At 40.1% G+C, this 22552-nt stretch overlaps 1 protein-coding gene across 1 annotated transcript in view; it reads right to left on the bottom strand.

Moving 5' to 3' along the window:
• The window catches only part of RAB31 (RAB31, member RAS oncogene family), a 104421-nt gene that overhangs the window by 44167 nt on the left and 37702 nt on the right, over positions 1-22552 (bottom strand). The window contains exons 2-3 of the mRNA XM_081149201.1: positions 15341-15420; positions 6723-6804 (exon numbers count right to left, since the gene is read on the bottom strand). Of these exons, the coding sequence (XP_081005327.1) occupies positions 6723-6804; positions 15341-15420 (162 nt within the window). The remainder of the gene's footprint in view (positions 1-6722; positions 6805-15340; positions 15421-22552) is intronic.

Raw genomic sequence — 22552 nt, 5'->3', positions numbered from 1 at the left:
CCGAAGGGAGGTTCCGAGGAAACTGTCCTCTGGTGGGTTTGTGGGGAAGGTGCCACAGGGTGCAGCACCCCCTCCAACAGCGAGTTAGGAGCCAGGTTCTGAATGCGTGCCATTTGCTGGTGTGTGCGGAGCTGCCTCTATTTCCAGCGGCTGCGGGCAAGTCGAGGGGAAACAAAGAGCAGCTCATTCTGAGCTTGTAAGAGGCCCCATTCTTCCAGGACTCGCAGGTCAAACTTTCTCTGACTTTAGCAGTGGCCTATGAATAGTGAACCACTTTCTGGCCCATAGGCTCTAGGGCCAGGAAGAGAGAGAGAGAAAGAAAGAGAGAGAGGGGAGGAGGGAGGAGGGGTAGGGAGGGAGGGGGAGGGAGAGAGATTCTTTAGATGTTAAAGCTGGATATTGACAGCTTTGGTTCTCTTTTCTTTCTCATGGACCCATTCAGACCCAGTATTTAGGCCACAGCTTTGCTTACCTGCATCCTGGCCCTCTGAGCACAGGCTGTCCAATCACCAAACCTTTCAAATTATGGTAGACTGGTAGGCGCTTACAAAATTAGCCAATGCAGGCAAACAAGCATTATGGTTAAACAGCAAGCAGCGCTCAGATTTCATGGCTGCATCCATTAAACTGTCAGCTCCTGAGGGCATATGTGTGATTTTTCCTTCCAGGGTTCAAGGAAAATTTCTGACAGATGGAGCAAGTAAAGATTAAACAAACCTGGGTGGTGCAATTAGAGATGTTTATTATATTATTTCCTGAGCTTTTCTGGAATACTTGAAATATCTCACAATTGGGAAAAAAAGTTTGTGCACTCACTAGAAAAGTGACTATAAGCCTTTTGAATCAATGAGTTTCAGAATATTATCATATTATCTTTAGCAGTATGTACTAAGGTATATATAAAGTCTGGTTCTGAGTTAGATAATATTGCTGGAAAAAAAACTAAATCAGCTTCAAATAATACTGTTTTGAAAATAGATTTCTTCTTTTAAAAAACATAATTTAGTCCAATATTATAAATTTCAAGTCTAATAATGGTTTGGTAAATTCTAAGTAATTACTTTACAAATATAACCTTTTTTATGGTTCTATATGAGTTTACTACAGGGAACATATTTAAACATTTAAAAGATTTAATACTTTATTCAGAACTTTTCTTTAGGTACCACTTTGAGGTCAAGGCTGCACTTCCAATCCATGGATAATCTCCAAAGAGAGGAAGACGGCATACAGCTTGCTCATAACTCATCATTTAAATAAGGATTAAGTAACCCCAAATCCATCTGCACATTCAATACAATCCCTATCAAAATCTTAGCTGGATTTTTTTTTTTTTGGTAAAAATTTTCAAGCTGATCCTAAAATTCATGTGGAAATGCAAGAGACCCAGAATAGCCAAAACAATCTTGAAAAACAAAAACAAAGTTGGAGGACTCATGCACGACCCACTTTCACAACTTATTAAAAAGTTACAGTGATCAGGGTAATGTGGTACTGGCATAAGGATAAAATTTTAGATCAAACGAATAGAACTAAGAGTCCAGAATGAAACTCTCACATTTGTGGCCAATTCATTTTCAACAACGGTGCAAAGACAACTAATTAGGCAAAGAGGAGTCTTTTTAATAAATTGTATTGGGACAACTGATTTTGTATGATACTGACATACAAGGAATGACATTGAATCCCTTCCTTACAAGATATACAAAAACTAAAAACAAATGGATCATAGAGCTAAAACTATAAAACTCATAGAACACATAGGAGTAAATCTTTGTGACCTTGAGTTACGCAAAGACAAGTGTTGTCAAGAATGTGGAGAAATTGGAACCTCAATCATTTCCAGTAGCAATATAAAATGTTACCACCACTTTGGAAAACACTTTGGCAGGTTCTCAAAGTATTACCATACAACCCATCAATTTCACTCCTAGATATGTAACCATGAGATTTTTTTAAAACATGCACCTGTGCAAAAACTTGTACATGAATGTTCATAAACACCATTATTTTCATAACAGCCAAAAAATTGGAAACAACCCAAACATTTGTTAACTGGTGAGTGGAAAAACAAATGATGTACGTTCATACAATGAAATACTAATCAGTCACTAAAAGGAAGGAAGCACTGATCCATGTTACAACACAGATGAACCTTGATGACATTATGCTAAGTGAAAGAAGCTAGTCACAAAAAACCACAGATTATAATTCCATTTTTATGAAATGTCCAGATTAAGCAAATCTAGGGACTAAAATTAGCTTAGGGCTAAAGGACTTGGAAGGAGGCTATTTTTCATCTGTATGTGTCCTCCAATTTCATCTTTAAAAAGCATAAAATAATGAGTCTGATTTCAGAAGTCAATCTATTCAACTTCAGATGTATTTGTAGAGTAACAAAGAGTTTTTATGCTAATAATGGAACCATCAATTCACCTTTGTGGAATTTGTGACTGTGGCTCATTTGAAACCCAGATTTTATAAATGCCACATTGTGACTCAGGCAGTCCACTAGGAAGGACAGGCAGCTATAACACGGACTTCAACCAAATGAAACAAAATAATAAGATGATATTAATATTTTTTCCATGTTAGAGTGTTAAAATAATGTTGCTCTGGTGGATCAAACCAAGAAAATGAAGCCTGAAATTCTTCCAAGATATGGACATTTTTAATTGCATTATCCTATGGATAGTGATTGTGTTTTAAAGCAGAAACAGAATGATTTAGAAGAAAATAAAGGTTGTATTTCCTATTATGATGAGATATTTTTACCAGCAATAAGGATATTCTGGGTCCCAATTTAGCAGGAAAGCAAAGAAGGAAGTCAAAAGGACACTGAATGGGAAAGAAAAACGTTGACACATTAGAACAGAAGTCTATCTCACCACCCCACACAAATCCTGCTGGATGGAAAATGGAGAACAGAGCCGAGCAGATCAATTCCTTTTTCTCCCTCGGGGCCTCTCTGGGCTGTGGCTCCTGCATACATCCTTCTGAGCTACAGCTGCTCTTCCTCACAGCATGGCATGAAACAGAAGCCAGCACGACCCATCTAAAGAGGGCAGGGTGAAAACCCGCAAAAGCTCCCACTCTACCCTTCTCAACACTAAACTAATAAACTAAGTCCACAAATCTTGAAAATGTTGGGCTTTTAACAAACTGGATTCAACAATCAATTGGAAATGATTAAATTTTTTAAAACTTTTTTTACAGAGGCACTCTGTGGATGACCATTTATTTGCTTGCCCATCACAAATGGTTAAATGAAAATTAAGACGAGTCAAGAATGAACGTTCTCTTATACAAAGAGAGGGAAGAGGAGGGGAATCCTTTCATATTCCCAGTGCTCAGAGGGAAAAGTAATTTTTCAGGAGTATAAATTATGCCACAAATATAATACAGAATTAATACTGGGCAGTAGTAAGTAGGGCATTAACCGGAATGCCATGTATGCTAGGCAGAACTTGGTTCAGTCAGTCCACAAATAAACAAATACTGACTAATTAACACATGCAAAGCACTACACTGAGCATTATCCTCCTTGGAGGACACAGATCTATGTCTTTATATTGTCAAATCATAAATCCAAAGAGATTTTGTTTGTTTAAAATTATAAGCACTAAGAAGAACAGTAGCATATTTCTACAAAGATAAGGAGGGATAATAAAATGCACTGGACTCCAATAATTAATGAGACAGAACAAACAGCAATAGGCACAAGCAACAGCAGGGAATTTATTTTTAGATCAAACATTAGGCAACGTCATTACAAGCACGATTAAGTCCAGCAATAAGCTGCCAGAACGACTGAAAAATTGCCATCACTGGAGAGATGCAAGACTGCACCAAGGGACACAAGACAAGGACAGTCTGAGGATAACTAAATCAGGCCTTCGAGGGTTAGAGGGATCGATGACCACAAAGACCACGTGGATGTTGCTCACATTCTCTCCACAAATCTAGATTCTAAAAAGCATTCACCTGAAATTATCATCCAAAACTCAATTGCTCAACCCTGAAGCAATGCTATGGAGTTATGCCTTAATACTAATAATTATAATAACATATGACACTATCATATATAATACTAATATAATATATAATGTGATGCTTTTTGAAGTACAGCCATACCATATAGTCATATTATAGATATCTATAACCTTTAATAGTCAAATTTTAGGAAAAGAAATTATAATAATTAGAAATACCATCATATAAAAATTTTTCTATTGCAGTTTTGCTTTGAGATGGTAAGTGGGCCAAATTACAAACCACAATAGTCACTTCAGTGTACCAAATTTCATCAAAAGCAGTCAACCTCTGGAATATTATATTAGAATAGGTAGGTAAATATCAAACACTCTGCTTACATCATACAGAAATCTCCCTGTAGAAACATGGTATTATCAAATGAAAACAGCAGGTTATAAAGAATCTTGATCCTATTGACATGTAATTATCAACACACACATAGCGAGATACCTGAAGCATGGTCAACTAAAGTCAATAGTGGGAATAGCTGGGTAGTAAATTGTGGATAAGTTTACTTTCAACTGTTATGGCTTTTGTGTGGTTTCCCTATCAGGACAAAACTATAAAGCTCAGGAACCAGACTACTGGATTCAAATTTCAGCTTTATACCTTATTGACTGTGTGATCTCGAGCAAGTTACTTAACCTGTCTATGCCTCTGTGACCTCACCTGTAAATGGGGATAGAAACAGTCCCTACCGCAGGGTGCTGTGCAAGAACTAAATGTGTTAGTGCACAGAAGGCACTCAGAACAGTGCATGGGACAGAGCAAGCCCTCAGGACACATCAGCCAGTAGTAGAAGTAGTAGTACTGCTAATATTAAGCCAGCTATTTGTAAAATAGCTTATTACGCTCATTAAAAGTGGCTGCAAAAGCAACCATTTCATTTACCAAAAGTAAAATGGGGAGCAAGAAAACTCCATTGCTTAAGTTTAAATAACAACCAAAACCAAAAAAACTAGCAGAACTACAAAGAATACAAAAGTATGTAACAAAGAGGTCCCTAAGAAGACATTTCTTCCTTTAATCCGTGCCCCTCATTTCAGGAGTCAGCATGCACAGCTGACTGACAGAGTTGAAGAGGTGCTTCAGGCAGTGGCTTTGTGTATGCAAGTCTGTCCTCTTAATTTAATGGCAAAATAGAAGACATTCTAATGAGGTTAGCATTTGTAGGCCAGGAGATTTGTCCTAATTTTTTTTAAAAAGAAATTTTTAAAATGCTTTCATCTACAAATGCTGGAAAGTTAGTTTTAAATGAGGATTTATATAAAATGAAAATTATATAAACACACACTTGATTTGTTAGGAGCTGATAATGAAAATGATGGATTATCCTGAACCTTGGATTCTCTTCCTTTGAGGGAGAGAGATAAACAGAGTAAGTGCTCTGGCCGGGTGGCTCAGCTGGTTGGAGCGTTGTCCCGTACACCAAAAGGCTGCGGGTTCAATTTCGGAGGTCAGGGCACATACTTAGGTTGCAGGTTCCATCCCTGGTCGGGGCAGGTATGGGAGGCAACCAATCAATGTTTCTCTCTCATATTGATGTATCTCTCCCATACTCATCTCTCTCTCAAATCAATAAAAAAAATATCCTTGGGGAAGGATAAAATATATATAAAAATAAAAAAATAAGCAGAATAAGTGAATTAAATAGTATATTAGAAGGTGGTAAGAGCTACAGAGGGAGGGAAAAAGAGGAAGTTTTGACCATTTTAAATGGGGCAGGTAAAGAAGGTGATCTTTGTGTTTGGATCAGACAAGGGAAAATTCAACCTATCTTACTCCATAAGTATTTGCCCTGATGAAAGTTTTAATCAAGCTAAAAGCTCTCAGTTAAGACAAGGTATTGGTTATCCCTGTGCTCCATTTATTCTGACCACCCCTTTCAACTTTGATAATATACATTCCAGTTATTACACAAATTCCATTATAGACACAGTCTGTTGGTATTCATTATTTCACTTTTTAAAACCTAAAGACACGAGTTTCTTAAATAATCTTCTCCATAAATATTTCCAGCAAATAAAAAGAATTAAGAATAAGAGAAAAGTCATCTACTGTTTCTGGTAACCCAACATCCACTCCCTCACTTTCCAGTAAGAGAACCCAGACTTTCTCTGGGGAACTAAGACGACCTGACTTCCAGCCAATGTGATTCAGGTGGAGCTGATAGCCAGTGTATTACCTGGCCCGACCAGTAGGAGCGCCAAATCCCCCAAACTCTGTACAGTGTCAAGTTCAAGAATGAGCACGTGACCCTAATGACCAAAGAGAACCCTCAGGTGCCAAGATGCAGGGTGCAACTCAGGGAAAGAAGTGCTTTCCTTCATTAGGTTGCTAAGGTGGCAGAATGTAGGCCTAGAGCTGCTTGCCACCCTTGGAGAAGGGAAGAAGAGGGTCTGCGTAATGAAGCTAATCTAGAAGTGAGCCTAGCAAGGAAAGGAATAGAGTTGGGTGCCTTTGACAATACATTTGAAGGGCTTGAACTCAGCCCTGCCTTATAATAGGCACTCCCGCTCCCCCTTACATTTTTCTCATAGCTAAAGAGTACATTACTTTTTCTGCTTTAATCATTTCGAGCTGGGTTTCTGTCACTTGCAACCCCTAGAGTCTTGCCAAATACAAAGAAACCTTCAGAAATTGATATCAGCATTTTCCGTAGAAAGCCAACAACAACGTATCCTTACCCGTTCCTGACCAGCAGTATCCCAGATGAGGAACTTATGAAGTTCATTTCCACAAGGCACAGTTTTGGTCATAAAAGATGCCCTGAAAAAACAGAATCAACATCTCCATGTTACCAATTATCCTCTACTATCTTCACAAAGACTTTTGTTTCAAATAAGTTAACATTATGACTCAGCAGGACTCCAAAAGCTCCCAGCATTGTCCTTGTCCTTGGGGGGGTCACTAAGAGGAAAGAAGGGTTGTTAGGGTTCTGTAACCAAAAAGAAAATACTCTGCATTTTCTATAGTCCATGTGGAGGTTTAGAGGGGGGGAAAGGCAAAGGATGCATTCAAAACACTATTTCCAAAACCATTTATCTTCAGTTGTTCTAAGATAATATGCCCAAGATCAGAAAAAAATGAAACTGTAGATTTTAAAAACTTATCATTATAACAATTAAGCGTGAAAAGGACAGCTGGTATTTGGGTATTTTCCAGTTTGGGCCTTGCAAAGGCACAAGTAAAATATTGCCTTGCCCTTGTCTATGAGGCCTCAGCTGGTTGGGCGTCATCCCATGCACCAAAAGGTTGCTGGTTTGATTCCCAGTCAGGGCACAGGCTTGGGTTGTGGGCTCGACCCCTGGTAGGTGGCAACCAATTGATGTTCCTCTCTCACATCGATGTCTCTCTCTCTCCCTCCCTCTCTCTCCCTTCCTCTTTCTAAAAAAAAAAAAAAAGAAAAATATATATTTTAAAAATTGCCTTACATCTTTACCTATGCTATGAATCCCACACTAGCAGGAGCAAAAATACTACTATCTAATTCCCATCCTACTTGCATAAATTCAGGGATAAAGATTGATAGCTTAGCAAAGTTATGCTTTCTCAACAGAAAAAGGAAGAATTTTAAATTCTCAGATCATGAAACACTTGGTACTTTCTTTTTTGCATATTTTCTTTATTTCCAGTATTTATAGTTTTATTTCATTTAAATATATTTTTGTGTTCTTTATTTTATTATTTTTTCCATCACCATTTACCCCCATATACCCTCTTCCACCACCCACAACCCCCTCCACCACCTAGTCACCACACTATTGTCCCTGTCCATGAGTTCTTTCTCTTTTTGCATATTTTCTCTCAATAAGCTTTTTCTCTGTGCTCATGAAAGACATAATAATCTAATACCAGAAATGTTTAATACCCTTGACTTTTTGTGTGGATAAGATAAAGTTTCCCCTTCATTAAAAAACAGTAAGCATCCCCAATGGTGGGACAACCAGACATGAGAAGCCTCCCGATGCGATGGAATAAGAAGTACATACATCTACGCAGCATTCTGGCCAAAAGATGTTTAATCTGAGTTTAACCATGAGGAAGCAATCAGGCGAATCTAGGATTTTATAAGGTAACTAGCCCGAATGCTTCAATAAGTCAATGTTATGAAAAGTAAACAAAGGACAGGGAGATGTTCTAGAATCTAGATTAAGAAAGAAGAAAGCAATAAAACCACCAAACGTACCTATTATATGGACCTTGACCGGGTCCTGGATGGGGAGGAAAACAGCTTTAAAAGATATTTTTAGGGCAGTTGGAGAAATTTAAATTTAGACTACATGTCAGATATTATCATTGAATCAGGATTAATTTTCTAGGTATGAATAATGCCCTTATTCTTAGGAGATGCATATTAGAGCTTTTGGGGGTAAAGCCCTGCACCCACTCAGCACTCACCCCAGTGATACTTCAACTTCTACAACTTCACCCTAAGACAAACTGCATGTAGAAAGGAGAAAAGTACATGTCCTTACAACTCCCACACTATTCCCACAACATACATATACACACCAAGGGTTAACAGAGAGTTCTAATTATCAATGGATAATTGCACTAAATGGATATTCTATGTATTTTTCTTATGTGATATGATGAAATACTATCAAGCACAGCCAGGCGTGGCTCAGTGGTTAAGTGTCGACCTAGGATCCAGGCGATCAGGGTTCGATTCCCGGTCAGGGCACATGCCCGGGTTGCGGGCTGCAGCCGATCAATGGTTCTCTCATCATTGATGTTTCTATCTCTCTCTCTCCCTCTCCCTTCCTCTCTCTGAAATCAATAAAGATATATTTAAAAAAAAAAAAATGAAATACTATCAAAAACCACATCTGTCCCATGGCATTTCATATCTTTAAAAGTGCTCAAAATATACATCCCAAACCACTGATAAGAGCAAATATAATTCAGAAATGGAATTATCTTTATTACTTCTCCCATTATAAAAGCGATATATGTACTTCGCAAAAAAGAAATTAAAAAAAATAAAATTTAATTGTCCATTTCATCACCTAGCCACAATCACTGCTAATGACTTGTTATATGTCCTTCCAAATTATTTTTATACAGCTTTTACCACCAAAATTGATCATACTTTACGTAAATTTTGTTTCTTCTCTATTTTATATATCATGGACATTATTCCATTTCTATAAATGTAGATGCACACCATTATAAAAAATGACTGCATATTATACACCATGTTATAAATTTATTCACTACTCCATTGATAGACATTCAGGTCACCTATTTTCATTATAATGACAATAACTAAATGAATATCCTTATATCTAAATCTGTGGGTCCTTGTACAATTTTTTTGGAGTTAATTCTTAGAAGCAGACATGCTCTACTTCGCTACAGTCACCAAACTGGGGGTTGTACCTACCTACCCATCCACGGCCATGCATGAGACCGCCTTCTCCCCAACCAGTACTAATCCTTCAAATCTCTTCCAGGATGACAGGTAGAAAATGCATCTTAGCCCTATTTTTATTGTGCTTAGTAGAAGTTTGAACATCATTTTAGTCTTTATTATTCACTTGTATTTTTCTCGTCAATCTTTAGTTCATGCCCACTTTTCTGTTGAGCTGTTCATCTTTTTCTTAGGTACTTTTTTAGTATTTTATCCTAACCTTTGTAATACTGTACTTTAAAAATATATTTTTGCAGTTTAATCTTTGCCCTTTAACTTTGTTTATGGAATTTCTTGTTGTTGTTGTTAATCTCTACCTGAGGATATTTTTTCCATTGCTTTTCAGAAAGAGTGGAAGAGAGGAAGGGGGGGAAGGGGAAAGGGGGAGGACAGAGAGAGAGAGAGAAAGAGAGAGAAAGAGAGAGAGGAGAGAGAGAGAGAGGGAGAGAGACATCGATGCAAGAGAGACACATTGATTGGTTGCCTCCTGCACACACCCCAAGTGGGGCCAGGGATAAAACCTGGTATGTGCACTTGACTAGGAATTGAACTTGAGACCCTTCAGTGCTCAGGCCGATGCTCTGGCCAGGGCAACCTTACTTTTAGAATTTTTTTTCCATAAACACCTTTTAAGCTTTTATGTAGACAGCTATATCAATATTTTGGTTTTGTGTTCATTTTTTTACTCTGATGTAAGGCAGATTTGCATTCATTCCTTCATATGTTCTAGGCAACAGGATAAATGCTACATCAATCTTATCCTTTAAAAGTTCTCAGACTTTTTTTTTTTTTTTTAATCCTCGCTTGAGGATATTTTTTCATTGCTTTTCAGAGAGAGTGGAAGGGAGAGAGACAGACACATTGATGTGAGAGACACCTCGATGGGTTGCCTTCCACACGTGCCCTGACTGGGGCTGGGGATCGAGCCTACAACCGAGGTATGTGCCCTTGGCCGGAATCAAACCTGGGACCCTTCAGTCCGAGGGCTGATGCTCCAACCACTGAGCAAAACAGGTTAGGGCAAAAAGTTCTCAGACTTTTAAAAAAAAGTTCTCACACTTGGAAAAAACTAAGTTCATGCCTTTAAAATCTCAGAATCATAGACTTTTACAGCTGGAAAATACATGAAATATCCAGGCCAACCCCTTCACTTTACAGCTTGGGAGAGAGGGGGCTTCTGAGACCCAAAAGACCACATTGACCCTGGTCAAAGAAGAATTAAAGGCAAAGTCAGGAAAGAAAGCTGAGGCCCTCACTGCCAGTCTGAGCAGAATGGGCACTTAGAGAGTTCCTCAGTTTCCTCATCTGTGAAACAGGACCAGTATCCACTCTACATGACCTAGAGGGCTGTTGTAGATCAAATGACCTCTGTGAAACTTTCCCTTGATACACAGTAAGCCTGTGAGGAACAGCTTTAGTAACAGTAGTATGCATATCATATATATGTATATAGATATATATAAATACACACACACATATGTACACATGCACGTGTACATACCCTTCTCTGTTTCTGATTTCTTGCCACTAGGAGATAGACTATCAATATTTGGAATGAAGATTGATCATTAATCTTTCGGTTGTTTGGGGGTTTTTTCAGCCTCTTTGCTAGCTTTGAATCTTAAGAAGCTCAGGTGTCTTTTCTTCTTTATAGATTTCCTTCCAGGGTGGTAGATAAGGAGATCGGCCATGCTGAACTGACTTCATTATCTGTGGGAACCAAAATCTGGCAGAGAAGTAACCCAATTTCCTTGTAAAAGTTAAAATAGAAAGGGAGATACACATACACACACACACACACACATACATATATATATATATGTTCAAGATGTCGACAAAATCTGCCTGAATAGCAGAGCCAAGATTTTTCAGAGTGAGTCACAGGAGATGATAAGAATTAACTCTTTCAATGCTAAGACAATGACATTTCACAGCCTATGGTCTTTTGCCAATGAGAATGTGATCTCAGTAGGAAGAACAAGGGTGGATTTTAACAGTGGACTCCCTTAGTTTGAGTGACAAGTTTATTGCTCACTTAAACAAATCATCTAGCTGCTCTGTCCCTTGGGGCAAGCAGGGTTACTGAGAAAAAGGCTCTGGTGCCAGGGACATGAACTGGAGTGTCCATTGGGCCAAGTAGGACATGTAAATGAGCAAAACAGGCTGGTGTAAAAGTAATACTGATAAAAATAATAGTAGCAATAATAATAGCGGGGACAACATGGAGCAGAGAGAGCTCGTCCACCCACAGGGAGTGCCTATGGCTCAGGGCCTCCTGGCTTCTGCCAAGTGAGCATGTGCTCCAAGCCTACTGATTTATAAGAGAAGCCAGAAATGCAAGTTTATTGTGTAAAAATCTCCTGATTCTTCATTATTGGCTTAAAACTTTTAAAGCAGGCTAAACAAAACACATCAATAAGCCAGAATACCAGCCCACCAAATCTACCAACTGAGGGATAAAAGCACACAATCTTTTTAAAAGTATTCCATTTATGCCATCTTCCAAAAATCTGTTCATTCCTGCTAGCTTTATTTTTTCTGAAACTGCAGTTTGGAAACATGTTTTCAAAACCTCAGAAGAGAGGAGAAATTTTGAGCAATTTTAAAATTGAAAAAATAAACTATATCAGGAAAAGACAACAGATAAGAATGGTGGAGCTGAGCTTAATTTTGACTCCAGAAAAATGTGAGAAATGATGTGGATAGAAAGCATAATGGGACATAACACTACAATCACTTAAAATTGTGTTTATGAAGAAATTTTAAGGTGTGAGAAATGTTTAAGTTTGAAGTTTACAGGAAAAAAACAATTCAAAATTCTATATACAAAAATTTTCTAAGTCATACCTAAAGCTGGTGAGTATATACAAAAATAAGGACAGTCTTCTGAAAAAACAACTTGGCAATACCCATCAAAAACTTCAAATATGTTCTTATTCTTTGACTAAATTACTCCATTGCTATGAATTTAACCCAGTGAAATAAAAAGAGGTACATGCCAGTATTTATGCCCAAAGATATACATCATCACATTGCTTAAAATATTTAAAAATCTTATAAATAATCTAAATGGCTTAAATGGAAAACAGCCATTAAAAATCATTCTTTTAAAAGAACATTTAGTGGCATAGAATTCACAATATAAATGTTGAATGAAAAAAGTATTTAATATATATAGTACATTGGAAAAAGACTGAAAGAAAATATACCCAATGTTTATTGTAGTTACTCTAGGTGGTAGTCCATGGGTAATTTTTATATTTTTCCTCATAGTTTTCTTCATTGTCCATTCTTATGATGAATATATAATCAGAAAAAAAATATTATTTTCATCATGTTTTTGAAGATTATGTAATATTATAGGAACATGTTCATACAATATTAAGTAGAAAACAGGATATAAAACTATATACATATTATAATTTCTATTGTTATAAGTTAGGTGTTTTTTAGTTTTTTAGAGTGAACATGAACTTTAAAAAAAGAAAAAGTTTTTAATCCTCACCCGAGGATATGTTTATTGACTTTTTGAGAGAGAGGAAGGGAAAGAGAGAGAGAGAAAAAAATTGATGTGAGAGAGAAACATCACCCAGCAGCCTCCTGTCCACGCCTGAGCGGGAATGGAACCCACAACCCAGGTAAGTGCCCTGACTGGGAATCAAATCCACGACCTTTCAGTTTACAGGATGATGCTCCAACCAACTGAGCCACACTGGCCAGGGCGAACATCAATGTTTATAATCAGAAAAATTAGACTTTAATCTTGACTCTGTCGAGAAAATGCAGAGATAGCACTTAAAGTATTCTGTTTGCTCCATTTCCAAGAAATCTGTATTCATGGAAGAGTAAGGAAGACGCACGTGGATAACGAATGCACGCTGCAACGTGTTAAGTAGAGTGTGTGATACAGTTTTTGTTTTTAGATATTTATGCATGGTCTAAACTTTTCATAAAGAGCACTATAACTTAAAGATATATAATATTTTAGTTAATACATAGGCTGTTTTTTAGAAAAGTTTTAGGCATACAGAAAAAACAAGCATAAAGTACAGAGAGTTTCCCTATAATATGTAATTTTTTAAAAACCCAAAACAATTACAATGCATTTGCCAGACAAAGTACTGTCAACAGTACTTGACTGGCTACCAACGATCCACTGGGTTAGAGGGAGGCTTCCTCCTGCTGCTCTTCCCATCATGAAGTGGAGTTTATTTCCCCTCCCTTGAACCTGGGCTGGCATGATGACTTGCTTTGACGAAAAGATGGTGACCAAAATGATAAACTTTTGTATAGGCATAATGGTGTTTATACCTAGACATAATGGTTATGTTGAACACTTTTACCATATTTGTAGTAGGAGCATGGGTTGCCTTTTTATTTAAAAAAAAAAATCATTACAAAAGGAATTCAGATTTGTTATTTTTTTTTAAATTTTAAGTTTAAAAAGTAGACAATGAAAGACTTTCTTCTAGAAACACCCTTTAGAGTTAATTGCTCTCATGGGTCTTACTTTTATTATCAAGAAATACAAAGTGGCAAGTTAAGGGGAAAAAAGTACATCAAAGAGAAGACTGAAAAGAATTTCCTGTATAAAACTGTCCCCAATCTACAGAAGTGACTATGTTAGGAGACAATTCTCCATGAGTCTCTTGCAAACAGAGGCACTGGCTTTTTCGCAGACTGTGTTTTCAAGGATGTCTGTAGAGCAAATAGCCTTGGAAGGGAGAAATAAGGTTTCCCTTTGGAGTAAAGCACAGACATGCTTCTGCCCGTTACAAAAGATTTGGGTTCCCTAACTTGGGGTTCCTCTCCTGTAACACAAGCTACTGCATGTGGAGTGTCACTTGACCCTCTTCACATCACCCTATGGGAAATTGGAGCTTAGGGAACCAATGCAAAATAATACTCTAGCTACTGCTATTTCTCTCGTCTTTGACCCAGGAGTCCTGTGTTTTTTGCCAGCATCCATGACACTGGGAGAGTTAATTTGTTGGCCTGCAGGCTCTTCAGTTCTTGACACATATTTTTGTGAATATGTTTCTTTAAGCCACTTTTAAATGAAAAATGTGTTGGTTTTTCTCACCTCCATTGCTCCAACCACTGGCCTATCAACCAACTGCTTATGCCATGCCATGAATTTTCTCCACTTATGGCCAACAGAGACAATTGCCTGTCATCAATCCTACAGAATTCTCAGAAAATATATATGCATTGTTTCCCTTCTGAAGAAAATGAAACTTTGCTCTCTGCAAGGATCAAGCAAGGGAGAAAAATATGTGAAGCCAAGCTCTAAGAGAGTGAAAAATCATGCACCTGCAAAACGCACAGCACAAGCACATCTGGCAAAAGAATCCACAGCAAAGGGGAAAATGGAATAGGAAAATGTGCCTACATTCCAAGGTCAGGGTCTCAGAAGTGAACAATCCACTCCTCCGTCCGCAAGCATTAGAATGGAAATGCTGACATTCGATTAATCCAGAAAATGAAAATTAACCTCTCCCAGACTGTGCAGACAGCTCTGCCATGTGAGTGGAGAGCATGTCCAGGTTTACTGGCAGGCAAGTTACAGCAGAGCCTTTGGGATTTGTCCTGTGTCTCATCTTCCATCTGGAAAGAAAGCTGGCATGATTTTCAGAATACTGCTCTTTGAGATCAAGGAAATGACCTTAGACTGCAGCATGACAACAGTTGGCTAGGAAAAAAATCACTGACAAGAACAGTAAACCCAGACATACAACTTAAAAGTGACTGAATTTCTGTCAAAGTCTTTACCATTGAGATTGATTCTCACTGGCTGGGATGAAACCTCTTGAAGGCTCAGGCACAAAGTGACCTCTCTGAGTGCTTTCAAGGGAAGAAATGTGAAAGGGGGAACACATGGAAACTTACCCAATGGTCGGGCTGATGTTGTGGTCAAAGTGATCCTGGACAAATCGACACACAATGCTTGATTTCCCAACCCCGGTGTCCTGGAAAAGAATGACACACCATGAAGACCAACAGTGCCAATTATGACCTAGTATAAACACAGAACCAAAGGATAGGAGAGGTCATCTCTGGTTGAGGCGGGGGGAGGGGGGGGCAGCGTATATTTTCTTCTATTTCTTACCAGTAATTTCTACAATGCAATTGTATTGCTTTCATAGAAAGAAAAAGAGTATGGTAAAAATAAGTTTTAGAAATATGTCCTACATATATGCAATAATTAAACTAGAATTAGCATGTCCACAATACATATATTTCCAGAAATTTTAAAAATTCTTAGAGCAGTCTAGAGAAGTATGGCAACACATCACATTGTTTTGGTACAGAGAGAATTTATTTTGTTCAAAACCTTAGCATTCAAAAACTGTGTAATCTATGTTTCTAGGTATCACCCTGCGAGATCTGTGAATTCTAATTTCCATATTTTTTTAAGTTTTTTTTTTTATAGATTGAGATTGAGATTGAGAGAGAGAGAGAGGGAGAGAGAGAGATTGATTTGTTGCTGTACTTATCTATGTATTCATTAGTTGACTCCTGTATGTGCCCTGACTAGGGATTGAACCTACAACCTTGGTGTATCAGGATGAGGTTCTAACCAACTGAGCTACTGGCCAGGGCTCTAATTTCTGTATTTCTAACATTTTCCCTTTAGAATCTGATGTTTGCATAATGATCCCCAGTTTTGCTTAATTATATGAAGGTCTTATCTCAGCTCTTTCTCCATTAAATAATTCTTCTAAGCTGATTAGGATAGAAGTCTACTTACATATTGGAAATCAAATATATGTGTTTCTATCCACTCCCTCCCAAAACCCTTGCAAATGGTTTAAGGAATAAAATATACAAATACACAAGATCCAAGAGATAGGAGAAGAGATAACACCAGACAAGCAATGTCCACATAAAGCACTTGGCCGAATGGTCAGTGAGAAAGAAGAGTTGGAGCCTTACGTGCCTGCAGGGAGAAACAGCTCATTAATCAAGTCAATTCATGCCACAGAGTCCTGTACATATCAAGAACTGAGGGAGCAAGTGAAATCAGGGTCAGTGAAAGGTTCACACAAACGTATCCTTAGCGCCCAGGCCACATACCAGAGGACAGACCCTCCTGATGGGAGGGTGACTCTTCAGGAAACCTGCACGGGACAGCAGTTGGGCTTGGGCACCTTAGATACAGCTCAGGGAGCCCCGGCGCTCTTCCCTGCCCTGCGCAAGCCCCACAGAGGAGTGAGGGTTCCTATCTAGGTAAGAGGAGAAAGGATGCGGGTCCTGATCCTGGGAGTCTCCCAACTGAAGGCCGTGTGTGCAGCAGGTGACAAGCCTCAGTGCAAACAGAGCTTTTGCTACACACTTTAATCTTGTGAAAAAGAGGCAGTCAGCTAAGACATACTGGACATTTATACACACAACAAAGGAGCAGGATGCTCACTCAGAACGTAAGACTGAACTTACTCTCAGAAATTACAAATATAACGGTAGAAATGGAAATTTCAAAGGAAGAGTTACAAAATAAAGTTGGGAGACTGTCCAGAAAGGAGAACAGAGCAGTTGCCAGTAACTACTCTTCTGAGAGGGGCAGCAAGGCCAGAAGATGCAAGGTTCGCATACTATGCACACAGAAGTCCTCGTCAAAATGTGCTTATCTGAAAGGCTGGAACATAGTCGTTTTGAGATCTATAAGTGAAAGGGGAATGAGACATATTTAGCCCAAAAAGAAAAAAATAGTCATACAGTTCTCTTAGATTAAAGGGACAGCTTTAAAAGCCTAACTATCGAGGAGAAAATGTTGAAACTCAGAGAAATGTGTTACTCCTTAGAAACTGAAATATGAAATGAGATCTGAAATACCAACAGGCAATCTGAATTATTTTTGCTCCTTCTTACTCCTATGCGTAGGGGCCATTCCAGCAAACCTGGGGACGCTGGCTGGCGGTACTCATCAGGAAAGCATTCTCCAGAGGTCTCCCATGCCAGCGAGAGCGGCCTGCGGGCTCTGGGCCACAATGAAACAACTGCACCAAAAGCCGTTTATCTGCAGTGTGCAGATCGATGTGCAGAGTTCAGAGAGGAGACGACAGAATTAAAACTTCAGCTCCTCAGGTTCCAAATCAATGCAGCTGCTATTTCTGAGCTGCACCCTCGGTATAGATTCCGGCTAATGTTCCCCTCACTCCCCCAAACCACAACTCAGTTCTTTTTATCTCAGTTGCTTTTAAAACCCCCTGTGGATCCTGGCCCTCCTTTGAAACTGAAGAACTGTGCTGCCCTACCCTTGAAGACAAGGAAAACGCACTCTTATAAAGTGAATTGTTTTCTGCAAACTGCCAAGTAGGCAGAGCGGGGACCTCTCCCCAACACTGACCACACTCATTTTTATTTTTACGTCACCATTCTCATGGGGTGCAACCCCTCTCCCACTGTAGACAGCTTTCAAATTTATTATCTCACAAGAAATGCTAGATGACTAATGTCTGGCCTCTCTTCACCCATTGAAGCCATTCCCACAAGGGGGAGGCAGGTTAATGTGAGGGTCTGTCTTGTCCCTCTCTAGACCTCTCGATCACAGTTAGAAATTCTCTTTCTCAGGGCTCTTCTATTCATCCATCGTTCACTGGGCCAGCAAGCAATCATCAAGTGCTACCTTCCATGTGCCCATAGTAGGCAAGCCCTGACATGGGAAATAACACGGCCCCTCCCGGGCGGGCTTCCTGGTCTCACATCTCACTGAGAGCAGCCTTCACCAGTTCTGGGCCCAATAAAACAGCAGCAACAAAAGCCGTTTATCTGCAGTGTGCAGGCTGATGTGCAGAGTTCAGAGAGTTCCACAGCCCTGAAAGGTGCCTGACAGAGGTAAGTGCCTGCAGACAGTGGTGGGCAGGACTGCTCTGCCTGTGGCTAATCCACTGCCCAGAGCTCAGGAGACAAATCCTTACCTCCCAGGCTTTGTTCCTTTTTGGCCTTCCTTGGTGTCCTTTCAGCTTACACCAGGCTCGCCCTACTTCCAAGCTGAGAAAAACGTCCCTGTGAGATGCCTCTACTTCATCTCAGGCCCGCACGGCCGTCCCCCCTATAAGCAGCATGGCGCAGCATGGCATTTACTCTCTGTGGCTGGCCTTGGGTGTACACGGCTTTGGCTACTTTGTGTGTCTGCACAGTCAGGACTCTGCTCTGGGAAGCACATTTTGGAGTCTATCCATTCACTCTGCGCAAGGGCTCTGCTCAAAACAACTGGCTTCAAATCCCCCAAACAGCCAAACAGCTCCTGCAAAGGTGACCTTCAAAACACCCTTGAAGACAAAAGCTTCAAAAGTCCTACCTTGTCCATCTCTACTCATCACCGTCTACAGGCAACTGAAGCCAAAACACCAGCTTTTCCGGGTAGCAAAGCGGCAAACCTGCCCAAACTTGGATCTAACAATCAATTCTTCAGTCAAATACACTCAGTGTTTTTCTTTTTACAGTTTAACTCTCAACATTTCTCTCTCATTTGCTTATACATTTGATAGGAAAAAAAAAAAACAGGACAAAAGGATAGGCAAAGTTTTAGTTTCTTTCAGAAAAGAAAATATTCTTACAAAAAAAACACACACAGCCTCAAATAACCTCTGGCCAGTGGCTTTGCGACAGCTCAAGAAATGACCTCCAGAGCCTCCTGCTCCCAGACCCATTGCTGTTCCCCTGCTGACCACGAGGGGAAGGCCCTGCCCAAGGATTGCTGAGGAGGCCTGAAGCCAGGATGCTGGGCAGTTTTCATGAATCACTCAGCTCTGTGATTTCCTTTCCCTGAAGGAACCTCATTCAGACGATGACACATACACAAGAGGAAAGCGCCGCCCGTGAATCATGACTATCACGCAGCAACACATAAACGTTTAAAGCAGGGAGAGAGAAGAAAGCCTGCTGGGTGACTAAAGGCATCTGTGAAGCAAGAGAAAGGATGAGAAAGGACGCTCAGCATTCTTTAAATGCCACTTTATTCTTAGTGGACTTATAGCAATGGAAGGAAACTTGTCTATGCATGTATTTTTTTCCATTCTATGAGAATACCGAAGCCCATCTTGTCCAATCTCCTAGTTTTGCAAAAGAGGAAGCCGTGTGACTTCCTCAAGGTCACAGAGCTGGCTGGAAGAGTCAGAACCAAATGGTCTGAGTCCCAGTGAAAACCTCTTAAGGTTCTGACCAAGTTAAATCGCCTCCCTGCCAAATGTAAATTTCTTCTAAAGGAAAACGTCCATTTTCTAGAACTCGCAAGCAATACTTTTTAAAAAAATATATACTTTTATTAATTTCAGAGAGAGGAAGGGAGAGGGAGAAAGAGAGAGAAACATCAATGATGGGATCACTGATTGGCTGCCTCCAGCACACCCCCTACTGGGGATCGAGCCAGCAACCCAGGCATGTGCCCTGATGGGGAATCGAACCCTGACCTCCCTGTTCATAGGTCAACACTCAACCCCTGAGCCATGCCGGCCAGGCAAGGAATATTTTTATTACTGCCTTCCAGTTTTACTTTCCAGAGTCTTATCATGTGTTCTCAAGATACAGCTCCTAGGTGTTATTGTTGTTGTTTTTGCCTGTAATACAGAGGAAATACTACCAGCTACTGGGGGGGGGGGGATCAGAATAAAACCAGTTCTGATTCCACAAACCAGGAATAAAGTTTGGTAAACCCTCCCTCAGGGATAACCAGTGTTTCACTGTATTCTCTGTAAGGTTGACAGCAGATGCCCTCTGAGGGCAACTACTTAGTCCCAACTACTTTCTGGGACCTGGGTCTCTCATGATATTCCGCCCATATACATTATCATGTGGGGCTGTTAATACAATTCTCTGAGAACCACCACTTACTCTACCACGACAATCTCTGCCTTTGGCTGCTGCCACATAAAAACTCTAAGCATTACCTGATTCACTCCTGGACTGCTGCAACCTGTTTCCAGTAGGGGTTCCCACCTCTCAAGATAAAGAATAGTAAATCCTAGGCTGATATATCACTGCTACCCAGTCCTCTCTGATGGAAGATATCACTAATCAGTTCAGAACATATTATTTTATTGAACCTGAGAAAGGCCTCAAAATCTTCTCAATCCAGCTCTGCAGAGAATCACTACAACTCGATCAGGGTAGGTTCTCAGAACAAATGACGTCCTCGCCCACCAGCTCCTCCACTCCAGCCTACTCAGTGCTGCTCTGCAGCTGTTTTGGACATCTTTACAGGTGGGAAGATTTGGGGGGAAACTAGTAAGGAGTATACATTGTTGATAACATTATAAACAGACATGCCACTTATGGAAAGAAAATTACAATCCATAGCAAGACACACAGAGGCAGGAATTCCATTCCTAAGACTGTAATTAAAAGAAGGAAAAATGATCACAAAAATGTTCACTGAAGTAGTATTTATAAAAATTAGAAATGGCGTAAAAATAACTATAAATTAAATTATGGCATAAACAGTAATCTGTTTAGCTTTCATTTCACGCCTATCAAAATGTGAAAGCGCCAGAATATAATCTGTCCATAACATGAGTCATGGAAATGATAAGTCCAGCATCTGGTCTAGGAGTTAGAGAAAATCCATGTAGCAAGGAGCTTTGCATTTACTTATTTGTTTCATTCAGCCATCCATTTATTTGTTTAGACTTTAAACCCTGCATTTTTCTAAAAAGTCTTAAGTGTCTTACATGCTGATAAGGAGTTAAATTGGAAATTTAGAAGGACCAGAGAGGCCAGCCAGATCTTGTAGGTGGAGAGAAACAAGGTAAGGAGAGAAAGAGGCAGAACCATGGAATGGCAAGTGGTTTGATCTTCTAACCCCACACGTGAGGGAAGCCAAGAGCCCGGCAGAGTCTGACCCAGTGGAATAAAGATCTTGTCAAGGTCAGTGGACACAGCCACCATCCCCCACGCCCTTGCACACGATGGCCTGGCGTGGAGACAACTGCAGGCAGATGCAGAGAAGAGCGCCTGGTGACAGGGACAGTGCCATGCATACCTGGTTATTTTTTCCACTTTGGGGAAGATGGAGGAGAAATCTGGAGGAAGTGTGTGGTGCTGCTCAAGAAAGGAGGTCATGAGGGAAAGAGCTTCCGTTTCCTGTATCTGTCAGGAGGAAATGAGTTTCCATTTCCTGAATCTGTAGGGCACGTAACCCAGGGCTCATCACCACACCCTGTGTCAGAAGGCTGGGTCTCAGTCACCCAGGCCAGTGAAACCCAGGGTCCTTAGACTCTGATTAAAATGAACTTTAAGTCCTAGCTCTAGAAGCCATAGCCCTCTCTCTATATATACACACTTCATAGAGACCTAGCCTGTCCCCAGGATAGCCAGCAGCCCCTGAGGCAGCAGAAGACAGTAGCCAGGACCTGACCAATAGTCACAAGATCCAGACCTCCGGCAGGCTAAAGACAACATCTTCACTTATGTTTCAGTTCCTGAGCCCTCAGGAGTGACCCCCTGGCTACTTTCCCATGAAACCAGACAGAGGGATGCCAAAGCTGTCCTCAAGACCTGAAGAAACAATTTATTACCTTTACCTCACCTCCGACCAACCAGCTCCCAGCAGGACCCTGGACCCTCTAACCTACAGTGTCTTGTGATTTTGCCCTATATAATCTGTAACCTACACGACATCGGGAAGTTCATCCTGTAAGCATTAGCTTCCCATTCTCCTGAACGGCACTATTCATAATAAAACACACAATCTTTCTCCACTGCAGTTCTCGGTTTGTAGTGTTTGGCTCTGCTAGTGCCAGTGGGTGAACTCTTTCTGTTCTATAACACCAGCACTCCTCAATGGCAATACCAGCCCTTTTCACAGCCCAAAACCCAGGTCCACCGAGAACAGAAAACACAAGATGTCAACACAGAGGAATATGCCTCTGTCAGGCTCAGGAATCAAATCCGGGAAGTTCTGCAGTCTGCACTTAGAGGTTTCAAAGAACTCCCACAGAAATGCAGCACAAATTCCATATGAATCCACCAAGACTATTTTAAAGCTTTGGCCACGGGGGTGAGAGCACACACTCCCCCTTCTACTTCTCTGCACTGGAATCATAACAAAGCAACTGTGAAAAACACCAATTGTATACACCCTTTTACAGAAGTCAAAGGCCA

Source organism: Miniopterus schreibersii, assembly GCF_964146895.1.
Source record: "Miniopterus schreibersii genome assembly, chromosome: 10".
Classification (NCBI taxonomy): Eukaryota; Metazoa; Chordata; class Mammalia; order Chiroptera; family Miniopteridae; genus Miniopterus; species Miniopterus schreibersii.
The sequence above is the reverse complement of the archived record's forward strand: the minus strand, read 5'-3'. Positions and strand labels throughout refer to the sequence as shown.